General features: G+C 41.3%; 2 protein-coding genes across 2 annotated transcripts; both read right to left on the minus strand.

Moving 5' to 3' along the window:
- Positions 1-1,789: 1,789 nt before the first annotated feature.
- LOC129719524 (endocuticle structural glycoprotein ABD-5-like) lies at positions 1,790-2,530 on the minus strand. The gene is made up of 2 exons (XM_055670918.1): positions 2,046-2,530; positions 1,790-1,979 (listed from the first exon to the last, which is right to left on the minus strand). Exons 1-2 carry the CDS (start codon positions 2,225-2,227, stop codon positions 1,790-1,792), a joined length of 372 nt encoding a protein of 123 aa, XP_055526893.1. The 5' UTR covers positions 2,228-2,530.
- Positions 2,531-2,675: 145 nt separating this feature from the next.
- Positions 2,676-3,280, minus strand: LOC129722885 (cuticle protein CP14.6-like). Its single transcript, XM_055676702.1, has one exon. The coding sequence runs from the start codon at positions 3,113-3,115 to the stop codon at positions 2,801-2,803; it is 315 nt and encodes a 104-aa protein (XP_055532677.1). The 5' UTR covers positions 3,116-3,280; the 3' UTR covers positions 2,676-2,800.
- Positions 3,281-15,011: the final 11,731 nt, after the last annotated feature.

Below are 15,011 nucleotides of genomic sequence, written 5' to 3' on the forward strand. Positions count from 1 at the left end.
TAGACCGTATTCAGTAGGACATCGTAGCAGAGGCAGACCCAGGGATTCGTGGCGACGAAGCTTAGAATGGAGTCCCTTCGAGTCATGCCGAGGATTGAGACAAGGTGATGGACTTTCCTTTTGCTTTTTAACATTGTCCCCGAGGGTGCTATACGAAGAGCGGGCATCGACACGAGTGGTACGAAATTCACGAAGCGGGTTTAGCCTGGAGGCTTCGCTGATGACTTCGACATCCATAGCACGAAACTTTGCGACGGTAGGAGAAACCTACACCGTTTTAAAAGCGTATTAAACTGCTGATAAATGCGTCGAAAACAAAGTATATGGAGTGAAGAGGCTCCAAGGAGAACAATGTTAGCCTCCCACCCCGGATCATCGTAGACGGCGATGAGCTTGAGGTGACCGGAGACGCATTCATGTGGGAAGTCATGCCCACTTTGCACTTCGTAAGACGCTGAGATCGAGTGCGCCGTCGTACGAAGCTGAAGCTGTACAAAACACTAGTTAGACCGTTGGTCATCTATGGGCTAGAGACGATAACATTGCTTCCAAACCTCAGCGTCCTTGGATTTTTCGAACGGGAGGTGTTGCGAACCATCTGCGGTGGAACCATGAACCATGAGCTGCACGCGCTGTTAGGAGAGACCACCATTGCATATCTGGTTAAAGTTAACAGACTGCGATGGGCCGGATACGTCGCAAGGATGCCGGACGATAAGCCGCTTGAAACTATTATTTTTTTTTGTAGCCCTTTCGGCTACAGAAACAGAGGAGCACAGCGTGCACGATGACTTCAAAGCAGGGGTATCAGTAACCATAAATATCAGAAAAAAGGTTTCAGGCCCATCACATTCACCCAAGGGAGGTTATTCTCTTCTACCTGGATTTTTGAGACAACAACCGTAGTGGAGTAAAATACGGACAAACGTAGCTCCACGGAAGATGTATAAGAGCTAAAAATATTCCATAAATGCATGGGCACAACTACGGGGGGGGGGGGGCTAAGGGGGGTCTATAGCCAAACCACCCCCCACCCCCCTTAGAAGTGTTTTAGCCCCCCCAAGAATTTCTCACAGAATGATTGTATTCCATACTTTTTTTCTCGAGGGTATTAAGAAGGTGGCTGTAATAACTGATTTTCACTGTAATAACTGATTTCATCAAGTGCCGTCTATGTATCTGGCCAAGCACTTTTCAGCATATGCAGTAAAAATTCGTCGGAAAAAATTATTACATAAGAAAACCATAAGCATTGACCAATTGTAATATCGATTTAATAATCGCAAACAGATTCATTGTTGTCAAGTATAATTTTTACTGGCAATAAAGGAAGATAATACCAGCCATGAAATAAATAAAAAACTGTTTTATTTATTAATTTATAGAACCATCTTGGTTTATCATCGATGGGAGGATGTGAATCACCCTTTAATAAATTCAGTATTTACAAAGTCATAATAAAGTCCCACTGAGCCTTATTCGGATAAGTGACTGAACGCGGGGCAAATAACGATTGAGTGGGAAGAGAACCAAAGACAATTTTGATTATATGAATGGTTCCTACGTTTTGTTCACCGGCACCGTGGCAGTCATTTAGGTAAATCATTGATGCATCATCGAGACCTTCTGTAATAACATGATCGTTTTAAGGAATCCCAGAGCCATGTAATGAATTAACTGGATTGAGTATAGCGGAGATCCAATTTTAGGGTATATGATATACTTGTCTAGAAAATATTACGGAATTAAATTCACTAACAATAACGTGTATTTCCAACAACTATTTTTTTCACAACCGTGGAATATGAGTCGCCTCCGGTTGGAATCCGTTCTCATCGGCGATGTAGTTCACGGTATAGGTTTGACCATCGGCGCCGAGATAAGAGTAAGATCCACGAACAACTAAAGCGTTGATGTCTCCGCCAAAGTTCTTGAGTTGGGCTTGTTCTATCCTTTGAATTCCATTGCTGGTATCGTACCTGATGGATCAAACAGACCGAAAAGAATTTACGAAGCTTGCTTTTACATTGATTCTGTGTACTTACTTAAAGTTGTACCCTTCAACGCCTTGATTGTCATTTTCGTACTGTATAATATGTGCATCCTTATCTTCCAAAGGAGCTGCAACCACCATTGCCAACCCGATAACAAATACTAGAGCGAATTTCATCGTCACTTCGAATTTTGCTTCTCGCAAGCCTACCGTTTCTTTCTGTACTAAAAGCATCGGCAAGTCGCAAGTGGATTTTTATAGCAAATTTTTCGGCAGCCTCTTGCAGGTCCAAAGAATCCTTCGAAAATGTCACGCCTCACGTACTTCTAATTGATTTCAAGCGAATCTACCAAACACATTCCATCACACGTCCATATTGGGACTTCAACGATGTTTGCCTCGACCCCATGCACTATCGCCCGAAAACGAGAAATAGAAAAATGTCATAGATCACAGCGAAAGTCCGCCAGATGACGAAGTCACACCGAATAAATGCGGCAACTTAATGGCGCTCAGCGCTGTTGCTGATTGTTGCCCTTTGAAACACGCAAGACGCGTTCGCATGTCTACAGTGTATGCTATTAGGCTGCTCTGGCACCTACAAGATAATGGTTAATGGTTTGAAATAGCATTTCGAAGTAATTCAGTAACAAGCTGCCTTCACAATTAGGCGATTGAAAGATTAAGTCTCACTGATTAACTTTATTTTATCTAACTTTGATGGGTTTCACAGCAAAATAATTTTTTCTAGTTGACTCAACCGGTAACAACCACCTCCTAAACTCGTCACTTAAAACTGGAACCACATCAAACCCTCGGCAGATGGGGTGCCTCCGGCTGGAATCCATTTTCATCAGCGATGTAGTTCACGGTGTAAACCTGACCATCGTCGGCGATGAAAGAGTAAGATCCACGCACTACAATGGCGGCATTGTCTTCCCCAAAGCTCCTTAATTCGGCCTGTTCCTCCTGCTTGATGCCATTGCTGGTTTCCACTGCAAAGTTATAGCCATCAATTCCATTGTGGGCATTATCGAATCGCAGCGTCTGAGCATCCTTATCGGGGACCGGAATCGCGACGGCAAAAGCGAGTAGCGCGACGACTGTAAAGGCGGTTTTCATGTTCGAATCGATTAAATCCTCAGGACTTCTTCTTGCAACAGTGCACTTACTACCACTAGTCGGTGAACTGATTGTACCTAGCCAAGTGCACTCGATATTTATACCAACCGATGCAACTTGCAGCGAAACATTTCTGCATTCTGCTAGGTTGACATTTATCTGGGCTGCAACGCAGACTGAACTTGCAAAATTGGGAGACGCATCTTCGTCACTTATTGCTACATTTATATCATTTCAGCCAATGTCAACGGTGCAGATCTGCTATTAAAACCTTTCCAATTATACCTACTCGCACTTCTATGCGCGCGTGTTTTGTTCGCTTGACTGAGCGACGACGACGGCGCCTAAAAATGCAAGTTGAGTGAATGTCATACGTTGCATACCAACTGCTTTTTATTCGGTTCGAAAAAAAGGGGTGTTGAGACGTGCAATGCTTTTGTTACTTCTTTTTCTGGATCCGCTTATGATACTTCGTGAAGACCCCAAGTAACTTTGGTGGTTTTTATGACCAATTTTATAGAGACCATATCGCTTGTAATGATAAAGCATATGACTTATTTCGACAGCATACTGTCAACACAGTAAACAAACAAATTGCACCGATAAAAGGGCAATGAGAAGGCGCTCTGAAAAAAAAAGTCACGAAACGATTGTGTCTAGAGTCTAGACACTGTTTTGAAAGCGTCTATGAATGAAACTGCAAAGTGACGATAAATTAGTATCCTTGAAGTTGGCATTTCTAATAGATAATAATAAATGTTGTACAGCATAAAACCGACAGTCATTCACAGTTGTGTACAGTACACTGTAATCACTAAACATTTTCACTCAGGCATGGCGTTTCGAAGATTTTTAGAAATTGGGAATTAATGCAACAATGCTTTAAAACTGTTTTGAAGCACATTTTCTATATTTTTCTATCCATTTAATTCAGAATCAAATAAATTATCTGATTGAAGGTTTTTTTAGTAAATTAAAATGATTTAGTTTAAGCTTATCATCAAAATCATATATATTTGGAATCGACCGTGTATTGATATCGGGGTTTTTTTCTTCGGCTCAGTGGTCTTGCAATTTTAAAAACAGCTATTTAATTTTGTCCTACGTTTCGACACCGATCGGTATCTTCCTCAGGGAAACTATATTTAAATAAGTCGAATATTTTAACAATTTTAATTTGTACATACATTGCCTACTTACAAGTTCTAGCTTTGTTTCGCGACCTACGGTTTTTTAAAACATATAACTGTGTGTTCAGTATTAATAAACAGACTCATCCAGAAACAAATTTCGAAGACGAACAGCAGATGGGGATCCAACGTCAACTCTACGCCAGCACACATTTCACCTTCGCCACCACCACTTATAGAACCAACACCACCTCCGTTGCCGCAGAATCCACAAACCAACAGCCAATATGAAACACCAACATCGCAGCCGGCAATAAATGCAATCCCGCAATCCAAGTCCAGGGCAAGAACAAACCAGCGAGAACATTATGCAGCCTGCAGCAACAGAACAGCATATCCAGCAACAGCCTCAAGATCATTCCAGTAGCGCACAACAGGTAAAGCTTTATCGTTCGGTCCCGTATGTCCCATTGCTAACAGAACGACTGGCTAAAATGCTCAAACATGACTATCCACAATACCACATAGCATGCAGACAAACACACACAGTCAACCAATTTCTCTCGAAACTCAAAGATCCACTCAGAAAAACAGATAACCATAGTGTAGTTTACAAAATACCATGTAGCGACTGCAGCAGTTGTTACATTGGGATGATAATATTAAACGCATAGACGAGAGTATCGCTGGTACCCACACAACAACAACAATAGACGAGAAGAGAGAGAAAACAACGCTCATACAGCACTGTGTTGATTTCGGACACAGATTCAACCTAGACAACACCACCATCCTTGACCGTAGTAGAACCCCCAACACACTTCCATTCCTTGAGATGTGCCATACACCACACAACAAGCCGTCAATAAGAGAACAGACATTGCTGGACTAAACACAGCCTATGCCTTTCTTTTGACTGGTATAACGAACAATAGCCAAACTTTCAATAGCCAAGATACCATTCCTTGGTAGCGAAAATCCACCATAGAGAACGCAACCGCCACAATCACAGATTTTAAAATTTAAACAGAAAAATAGTAAGAAACTTTAAACCTAAGCTAAAAATGACAGATTTGAAATAATAATTTTCCAAATTTAGCCAATCCACCAATGTCACTATCGAACGATACAGAACACACAGTTATATGTTTTAAAAAACCGTAGGACGCGAAACAAAGCTAGAACTTGTGAGTAGGCAATGTATGTACAAATGAAAATTGTTAAAATAGTCGACTTATTTGAATACAGTTTCCCCGAGAAAGATACCAATCGGTGTCGAAACGTAGGACAAAATCAAATAGCTGTTTTCAAATTGCAAGACCGCTGAGCCGAAGGAAAAAAAACCCAATATCAAAATTATATATAAAAGAAAATACCATGAATTCCCTATAAGTCCATGTTCTATAAGTCATTAATCACACTTTGATCTTTTCCCATAATTTCCTTTTCACGAGGCCTGATTTGATTGATTGTCCTGCATGGTAACAATCTCGTTTTCAGATTTCTGATTCGTCAAATATGAAAATAGTGCGAAAGAATAAAATTGAACTTTGAGTCACGCTGAAGATGAGCAAAACTGAAAAAAAAACAGTTTAATGTGCCTAGCCTACACTGGATTTTGTTTATTTTTGCTAGCTAAACTAGACACGACAACCATCATTCATATGAAGAACTAAGACGAGAAGCTTGTTAGTTGGCAAAAAAATCCTTGTTTCTGGTTTCAAGGCTGTTTGGATTCTTGTAGCGGCAGGACGGCATGTGGTTGAAAACGCCTCTGTTGATTTGAATTGGGTGGTCAAACCTTCATTGTGGATTATAAAAGATAATTTCGTACTAAAAAACAATTTTGTTTGTAACTTGTTATTAATTCAATTCAATCATAATTAAAATCAACTTTGAACATTTGTTTGGGTTTAATACAAAAGCCATTGTATAATATTGATTCATAATTGCTTCCTAGAGAAGAGTTATTAAAACGATTTACAGAAATCTAATATACTTGCTAAGTATACGATCTTGCTCGGGCTTCAATTCCACTTTTAGTCATGGGGCAGCATCAAAAATATAGGAATTTAAGTGTGTGAACAAGAAAATTAAACATTTTTTCTTCTCTAACCAGTTCTCCGTGAAACGGAAGTCGTTGAAATACTATCGGGCATCAATATTTGAACGTAATTTTGATCCTAAAAATACCCATATTGCAGAGAATATGATCGATTTTCGTGAGTTTCCTGGGGCTGATTCTAGAAGTACCAATATTGGGGAGTATTCGACCATTCTATGCAATTATCAAGCCTCCCAGGAATCAGCGGAGGTCTCCATCTTGGATTTGAAAATGGCATTGGTCATGGATTTATTCTTCTTGTGCAAGGTATGTAACGGATTTTAGCATATTTTAATAAACCTAAAATCGGCATCGCTTGTGCATTTCATAACGGCGCCGAATTCAGATTTCCGATTCCATACTTGTTTTGGGAATACCTAATTTGTAGGATGGTTTGAACTTTATTCTTAGTCTTCACAGCGGTTTTAGTAACCGCAAATCGTCATCTTGGATTCAAAAATAGCCATCCAAGATCATGTTACGGTCTCGTTACAACAAAATGTAAGCGTCTTCCTATGGAGCTAACAGGCCTAACGCCGAGAATGGTGGCGGGTCATGTCAACGCTTAGGCTGTTGATTCGAGAACTCGCTCGACGAATCAGAGGGAAATCGTGTTGGAAGTCGTGGTAAAGCTCAACCTAGATCTGGCCAACGTTGGGACCAATTAAACATACAGCAGAAATAGTGCGGAGTCGATTACCGACGTGACGTTCCCCAGCCCAGGATTGATCTCGAACTGGAAGATAGACGATTGCTACACCAGTGTACACAACAACGAAAGGCGGCAAGTAACGGGTAGAGCCAACACTCTGACCGTCCTTGGTCTCCGGCAGTCGCGTCTCACGTCTGACGTTCCAGTGTCTCAGACATAGACCAGGGATGATCGGCCAACCTGCTGAATATGGTAACTGTCCACCGCGTTTAGGTTGAGGAGGGGATAAAGGTTACGAACGAGGAACTCATCGTGTTCGTAAACTCTTTAAAGGTGAGCAAGGCACCGGGATCGGATGGAATCTCCAACCTGGCAATTAGGATGGCAATAAAAGCGGCCCCGGGTAGTCATGCAGAGGTGCCTGGATGACAGCCTTCCCGGAACGGTGGAAGCGACAGGGATTCTTACTGCCAAAGGCTGGGAAACTGCCAGGAGAACTATCGGCATATAGGCCTATCTGTCTGCTAGACACTGCATACACGGAGGATGTAAACGGTCTGGCATGTAATCAGTTCAGTTTTCGGAATGGTAGGTCCATTCTGGATGCTATTCTTTTCATTACCAAGACGGCTGGGGTGTTACTTTACCTTACCAATCAGACGAGAGCCGTGGTGGATCGTGCTGTATCAAGAATTTGTCGCCATGTTGCTCGGTTTTGGGCTGTGTTTCGCCAGTTCCCCAGGCGTCTCATCACCCGCAAGTCTCCTTCGATCTGATAGAGCGCACGCTGCGCCCCTCTATTTCTGGTACCGGTAGGATTGCTGAAGAGAAATGATTTCACAGGGTTGTCGTCAGGCATCCTTACGACGTGACCGGCCCACCGCAACCTATTGACTTTCGCCAGATGTGCAATGGGATTCTCTTTCTGCGCCGTCACTATGCTCCGTCGTCCGTCTGAAGATAGTCCGCAGCACCTTCCGTTCGAAAACTCCAAGAGCGTGAGGGTCCTCCGCTAGAAGCGTTATTGTCTCGATCCCGTAGAGGACTACCGGTCTTATCAGGGTTTTGTACAGCATCAACTTCGTGCGTCGTCGCACTCGATTCGATCAAAGTGTCTTCCGAAGTGAAAAGTAGGCACGATTTCCTGCCTGAATGCGTCTCTGGATCTCTTTGCTGGTGTTATTGTCGACGGTCACCAGTGACCCCAAATACACGAACTCGTCGACCACCTCAAGCTCATCACCGTCTACAGAGACTCGACTTGGGAGGCTGATGTTGTTCTCCTTGGAGTTTCTCGCTCGCATGTATTTTGTTTTCGACGCATTTATCTGCAGTCCGATCCGTCCAGCTTCGGCTTTCAGTCGGGCGTAATAGGGGTGGGCGAAACGGCTTTTTTGCAAGAGCGGCTCTGAACCGCTCACTCACGGTTCTGAACCGACTCATATGAACGGCTCATGGTTCACAATGATTTACGAGCGTTGGCAGTTCGTGTTGTCTCGGTAAACTTCGGGTTCGCGCGAACCAAACAGTTTTGGTGAGCTCAAAGAACCGTGGATCTTTTTCGTGAGCCGTTCGTTTTTTCGCTCTTTTAAGAACCGGTTCATATGAACGGCTCGTGAGCCGTTCGCCCATCCCTAGGGCGTAAGTTTCCTCCGCCGTCGCAAAGTTACGTGATATGATGTCGAAGTCATCCGCAAAGCCCAGAAGCTGAACAGACCTTGTGAATGTCGTGCCCCTCGTGTCGATGCCCGCCCTCCGGATCACACCCTCAAGGGCGATGTTAAACAGCAAATAGGAAAGTCCTAAGTCCATCACCTTGTCTCAAACCTCTGCGCGATTCAAAGGGACTCGAGAGTATCCCAGAAACACGCACGTTGCACATCACTTGCGCCATGGTGGCTCTGATCAATCGAGTCAGTTTATCCGGAAATCCGTGGTCGTGCATGATCTGCCATAGCTGTTCTCGACCGACTGTATCATAGGCCGCCGTGAAGTCAATGAAGATGTGATGTGTGGGCATGTTGTACTCGCGACATTTCTGTAAGATCTGTTGGATTGAGAAGATCTGGTCCGTGGTGGCATGAAACCCCATTGGAAACCCACTTGGTACTGACCCACGAACCTCCTGGTTAAAGGTGATAGACGATTCTGTGAGAGTATTTCGTAGGTGGCATTGAGGAGCGAGATACCGCGGTAATTACGGCACTCCAGCTTGTCGCCCTTCTTGTAGATGGGACAGACGACTCCGGCAGTTTTTCCTCCTCCCAAATCCTGGAAATGACCCAGTGCAGTGTTCAAGAGCTCGCTCTGCAGTCCGCCTTTGCCTGCGGCTTTGTTGGTTTTTCAGCTTCCCGATCTCACAAAGAACTTCATGAGTATCGGGGGCTGGTACTCGGTCATCCGCTGCTGGTGCTCCTAGGTCAATTCCTGCTCCGCTTCTGTTTACTGTTTCGCCATTCAGGGGTCCGGACGGCTGAGATGACTCCAGCGTAATAGAAGGGTCATCCGATATTGCGCAATCGTTACGTTTGACCTGAAGACTCCATAGCGCTTGCGCCCAGGAGCTTAAATATACCGGTGTAGCTGTACAAGATCCTGGCAAACTATTTCCAGGACCAAGTACTAGTCTACACCACAGAGAAGGGTCCGACGTGCGTTCCAATCACCGCAGGAGTACCGCAAGGTTTTATCTGGTGTTGTTGAATATTATAAACGACGAAATGTTGAAGCTGTTGAAGTTCTCTGCAGGGGTTGTGATCGGCTGATTTACGGACGACATAACGCTGAAGGTTTACGACGAGTCGACCCGCGAGATATGGTTGACGACCGCACACTGCATACGCAAGGTCGAGTACTGGATGCACTCTGGAAAACTGGAGTAAGCACACCAAAAGACGAAGGTCTGTAGAATTTTTCTCACTGTTACCAGAATCGTTGATCTATTGTGCCTGCTGTATCCGCACTTCTACTTTTAAGAATCCTACCGCTATTGAGAAGTAACATGCGTATTATTTATCCGCGCTTGTGTGTAATATGATTTTACCCTTACTTTTACACGCTTACTACACTGCTATACCGAGCTTCTCTCCTCTTGCAAAAAATCGCCGCCTATTATTCCCTGAAAAATTCCCCTGGGACCTTCTGGCCAGTTTATCTATAAGCGGGATTTTTTCCTAAGAGGTAGTCACAACAAGGTATTAAAGAATTCAGCTAATTCAGTGAACCTGATAATAAACTCATGCTTAAGTCCTTTTCGACATCGGAATGCCTGATTCTACAATAATTAGAACCTACGACCATTCGCTAAACCAATCAGCATCGCCATTAGTAAGGATGTAGAGTGTTCGATCAACGTGACACAAGAAGCATACGAAGGTCATTCTCGATGCTCAAATGGCAGCGGTAGTCGTCCAACTTTGAGAAGGGCAGATGGACGCGCCGGCTTATTCCGGAGGTATCCGGATAGGTCGGTAGGTTGCCATGGAGAAGTAAACTTCCACCTGACACAGGTCTGGTCAGGCCATGGCTGCTTCAGGCAGTATTTACACAAGTTAGAGCGCGCCGAGTGCCCCATGTGTACTGAGTGCGTAGATGTAGAGGACAGGGCCGGCAGTTGATGTGGGTAGTAGTATCCACTCGGAAAATGTCTCTGTGGGTACTAACTTATACGGAATTATCGGACAAAACCAAAAAAAAAATGTAATGTTTCCTATGTTCAAAATTAAAAATACCGCGCGCATGTCAGAGCAACAGATTTCTTGGATATCGTGGTACGAGAGGTTCTAAAGCTTCAGATTTATGTACAGTTGTAAAGTTATTTAGAATAAGGATTTTCTTCAAATTGTTCCCGAGTTCGTGTGTTTTCTCAAATCAGTTATGACAATATCAGGCTTGTTATAATGAAAGAAGTTTTTTTCTGATTTGCGCTGAATAAAAAACTATTAAAAACTGCAATTGTTTGGAATCACCCCCTTCCCCATTCCTTACTACCCACTCGGGAAAATAATTTGACGCCGGCCCTGGTGGAGGAGACCACTGAGTATGTCTTCTTCGTATACCCACGCTTTGCGCGCTCGAGGAGCGACATGATGGTAATGAGCGGGACTACTCCGGACAACTGTTTCATCTCACTCATGTTTCTCAGAAATGGCTGGACCGATTTTAATGAAATCAGTGTCAAATGGAAGGTCTAGTTGCCCCATAAGACCCTATTGATATGTTTTACAATCGGACTTTTACTTTGCCTGTTTAAAAATGTGAAATCTAGCTATGAGAATAAACATATTCCAAAGAGCTTAAGCTCACTTACTTTTCTCAGAGATGACTGAACCGATTTTCTCAAAATTAGTGTCAAATAAAAGTTTTAGATGTTTCATGACACCCAATTGAATTTCATTGTAATCAGACTGTAACTTTGTCTGTTATGTATCAAAATGTGAAAATCACGAAACTTCATTTTCTCACAAACTACACAACCGATTTCAAAAATATTGGTTTTAAATTAACGGGCTATTTAGGGTTAACTGAAGAACTTTATAATGATTCGGCCTGTGGTTTAAAAGTTGTGAAAAGAAACTTATCACTCTGAGGTAATAATGAAAATAAAAAAAAATAAAACTATTTTCGTAAATATTTTATATCATATTATTTCGGGATGATAAGTGTTTCTGACGTAAAATTATCCGGGGAATACGATGAAACTACCGAATTGAAAATAAACTATCTGCATTTGCCGGAACATGTAAATTTAGTTTCTGAATACAAAAATCAACAATCTGGCAACACTTCCGGTCAAATTTTTTTTTATCTGGACTCCTTGGCTTATTTCCTCAAAAATCACTATTCAGTATTTTTCGGACGTCAATAAAATGTAAATAAGAGAACAAAGAGGTTTTGACCAAACATGAGATATTTTGCAATAAAGAGAGGGGTTCCACAGAGCGGGGCTGTTTCAATCGGCACCAAAATTGGGATTTCTCCAAAGTGGCACTAGATGGATAATTCCGCCTTGAGTAAAATCTATGATGGTCATGTCAAAGCGGTATATACACTTCGTATGGAACGACCCATATAACATTTCGATTATATTTTCAATAAAACCTGTGTCCTTATAACTGCAATAAATTTCATAAATAGTTGGTTTCCAGTTTCAAGAACCCAAATGGTTTGAATATTTTTTTGTGACGATAGTACAAAGAATATCATCTACTAAGATAATACCAAAATTATGATGATGTATATGAAATAAATAACACTGCATGCTACTTGCTGAATCTTAACCAGTTTCATATATTTTATGCATTTTGATGGAATTCTAGTTTTAAATTTTGTCGTAACGTTAGGGTTCTAATTTTTTTTTCTGAAAATATCTGTTAACTTTCTCACAGGAGGAGAGGAATTTAAGCAAACGGTCAAATCTTCTAAAATCTAACTTCCAGCAACAATAAATCCATTGGTTCCCAGCTTTCCAGCAGGTTTCGGTTTAAAGAAATCTTATTAACTAAAACTTACCGGCATTAACGTCTGCCTAATTTATCAGTCCATCAATAAATCACGTGACGTAAAATCTATCTGTTAAAAGTGACAAAATAGCAAAATTTCACGCATCCAAAGCCTTGAGAATTACAAAATGTTAACATGCGCGTGAGCCAACACGTATTCTTTTCTTCATTGTTAAACTGCCGAACTTGTCATAGTACCATTATCGTAAAATCGTATCACGCTGTAGCAAAATTTTATTGTAGTAATTAAACATATCTTTATACAATACTAATCAAAAGCTTGAAAAATCAAAAAAATAAAAGCATAGAAGTTCAAACAGATTACAGTATTCAATTGATCTCAATATTTTCTGCGAAATTGTCGTTAGTCGACTGCATATAAATTCATCTCTACAAAACTCGCACTTGGGTAGCTCGTATTGCTGTGATACGTCTATCTGCCAGTAAACGGTACCTGTTTACGCCATTTTGACAGAGCCAGCTGTTCTTTGAGCTGGTATCTTGATATCTCAATGTACCATCATAAAAGTGACCTTTCTGTTTCCTTTCCATCAGCAATTTTCCTTTTGATCGAAAGTTCAAAAGTGAAGAGCGTTCTATTAAAATGACATTGTATAACACTCTTTCATGCCTAAAAGTGACATCTTTTCTTCCTTACTTTTTCTCACAAAACAATTACCCGACACTGTGGTTGATTAAGCGCAAGCTTCGCGATCGATCCCAACTGTAAACAAAAACTTCAATCTATCTCACTGCTGATGAAATTTAGGTCGCACCGTAAAAGCACCCTCATCCAATGCACTCAACTCGACACCAATAATTACACAGAACATACAAAAGTCACGGATTTTCTACCCCTTTCTTGGTGCGGATTGTCCACAATTTCCACACATAAATTTCTTTTTTAGCGTCTTAGTAGAATGGAATTGATTATTGAGAATAGGTTATGTTTCCATTTAATTCTACTACAAAATTCAAATTTTGTTGAAACAGTTACGTAACTGCGATTTTCCTTCGAAATCGAAATTTTTCGAGGATTAGGCGTTACGTAATTTTAGGGGGGGAGTCATATTGAACGTTACTTATCGTTACATGTGGGGGAGGAGGTCTAAAATCCGGATTTTGGCGTTACGCAATTTGTGTACGACGCCTTACCTTTGATTTGATTCGATTCACGATTCCATTTATGAAACACTATCCGAAATCAATAAATTTAAAAATATTCAACGAAAAAATTGTGACATACACTCAAAATAATTTTCACGTTATAATTACCGGAAAAGTTATGTGAATATTTTCCATTGTCATTTTCACGTAGATTTTGCATGATTGTCATTTGAGTTCATCATAATCTGGTGAGATGATTTATCCTGTAAATCTTATTCAATAGGCATATGCGTTCATGCGATTTTCACATAGAACTTAATTACCGGTAAAGTGGAAAGCATTTGATTAACTGATAGTTATTACGTTTTATAAAACGTATAATTTTCGATTGTGGTTTCCCAAATTCTTAAGAGAGAGAAAATAGTTGGCAGAATTCATCGAAATTTGTTGCTTCGCGCGGGCATCGCACGGGCATGCAAAATCACTCATTGGCAAGCCATTGAAAAATCCCTTCTATGTTCAGAGACTGAATTACACAAAAGCTTCGCCATTTTGATTTCTGTATATTTCCGCACAGAGAGTTCACGCGATACTTCATACTGTTTGACGTTTCCAAGTTCACGGAGATACTACGTGATAAAACATAGTATGCATGTGATTTTCACGTAGATGTTATGTTTGTCACATAAATCTTGCAAAATGACAGAGAACGAATAAGTACAGGAAATTTCACGTAACAATAATATGAAAAATATTTTGACTGTAGGAAAAAAACGCGTTCGTGGTTTACTTCGATCTCCGTGCGTCACCATGTGAGCTTATTGCCCACTAACTTATATTCGTGAAACGGTTTTTGTCTTTGCTAAAGGGTGTGCACGCTAGACCAGCGGCATAACTGACGGTTTGTGTCTCTGATAATGAACGGTTTGTGTCTCTGATAACGCTTGCTTATAGGGACACTAGCGGCATTATTGCCCACTAGGCAAAATTTCAAAATAATCGTTATTTTTCTGGTCGATGAAATCGTCATCAAGTGGCATGTCTGTTTGTCTCTGCTTTGACTTTAGAAGGAAGGAATCTAAGAACCATAAGTAGAATAACTAAATGTGGGTTTTAGTGGAATAAATCCAAAATGTGGCGAGACGGGAAAAGTTTCAACCATAATCATCGATAATGAGAGGGAACGGAATGCAACAGGGATTCTCTTAGTTAACCTTTGCATTTCGGTAAATAGAACCTGCTTGACAACTCGAAAAGCAGATGTTCACAGAATTACTTAAATGTCACCGAGTGTTGAATTGGTAGATCCCCAATTTGATATTTTGAATGAATCCTAACGCGGCATTGAAGGCGTATAAAAAGCTCCAAAACTTTTTTGTCCATCATCAGTCCTTGACATAGT

Source organism: Wyeomyia smithii, chromosome 2 (assembly GCF_029784165.1).
Source record: "Wyeomyia smithii strain HCP4-BCI-WySm-NY-G18 chromosome 2, ASM2978416v1, whole genome shotgun sequence".
Classification (NCBI taxonomy): domain Eukaryota; kingdom Metazoa; phylum Arthropoda; class Insecta; order Diptera; family Culicidae; genus Wyeomyia; species Wyeomyia smithii.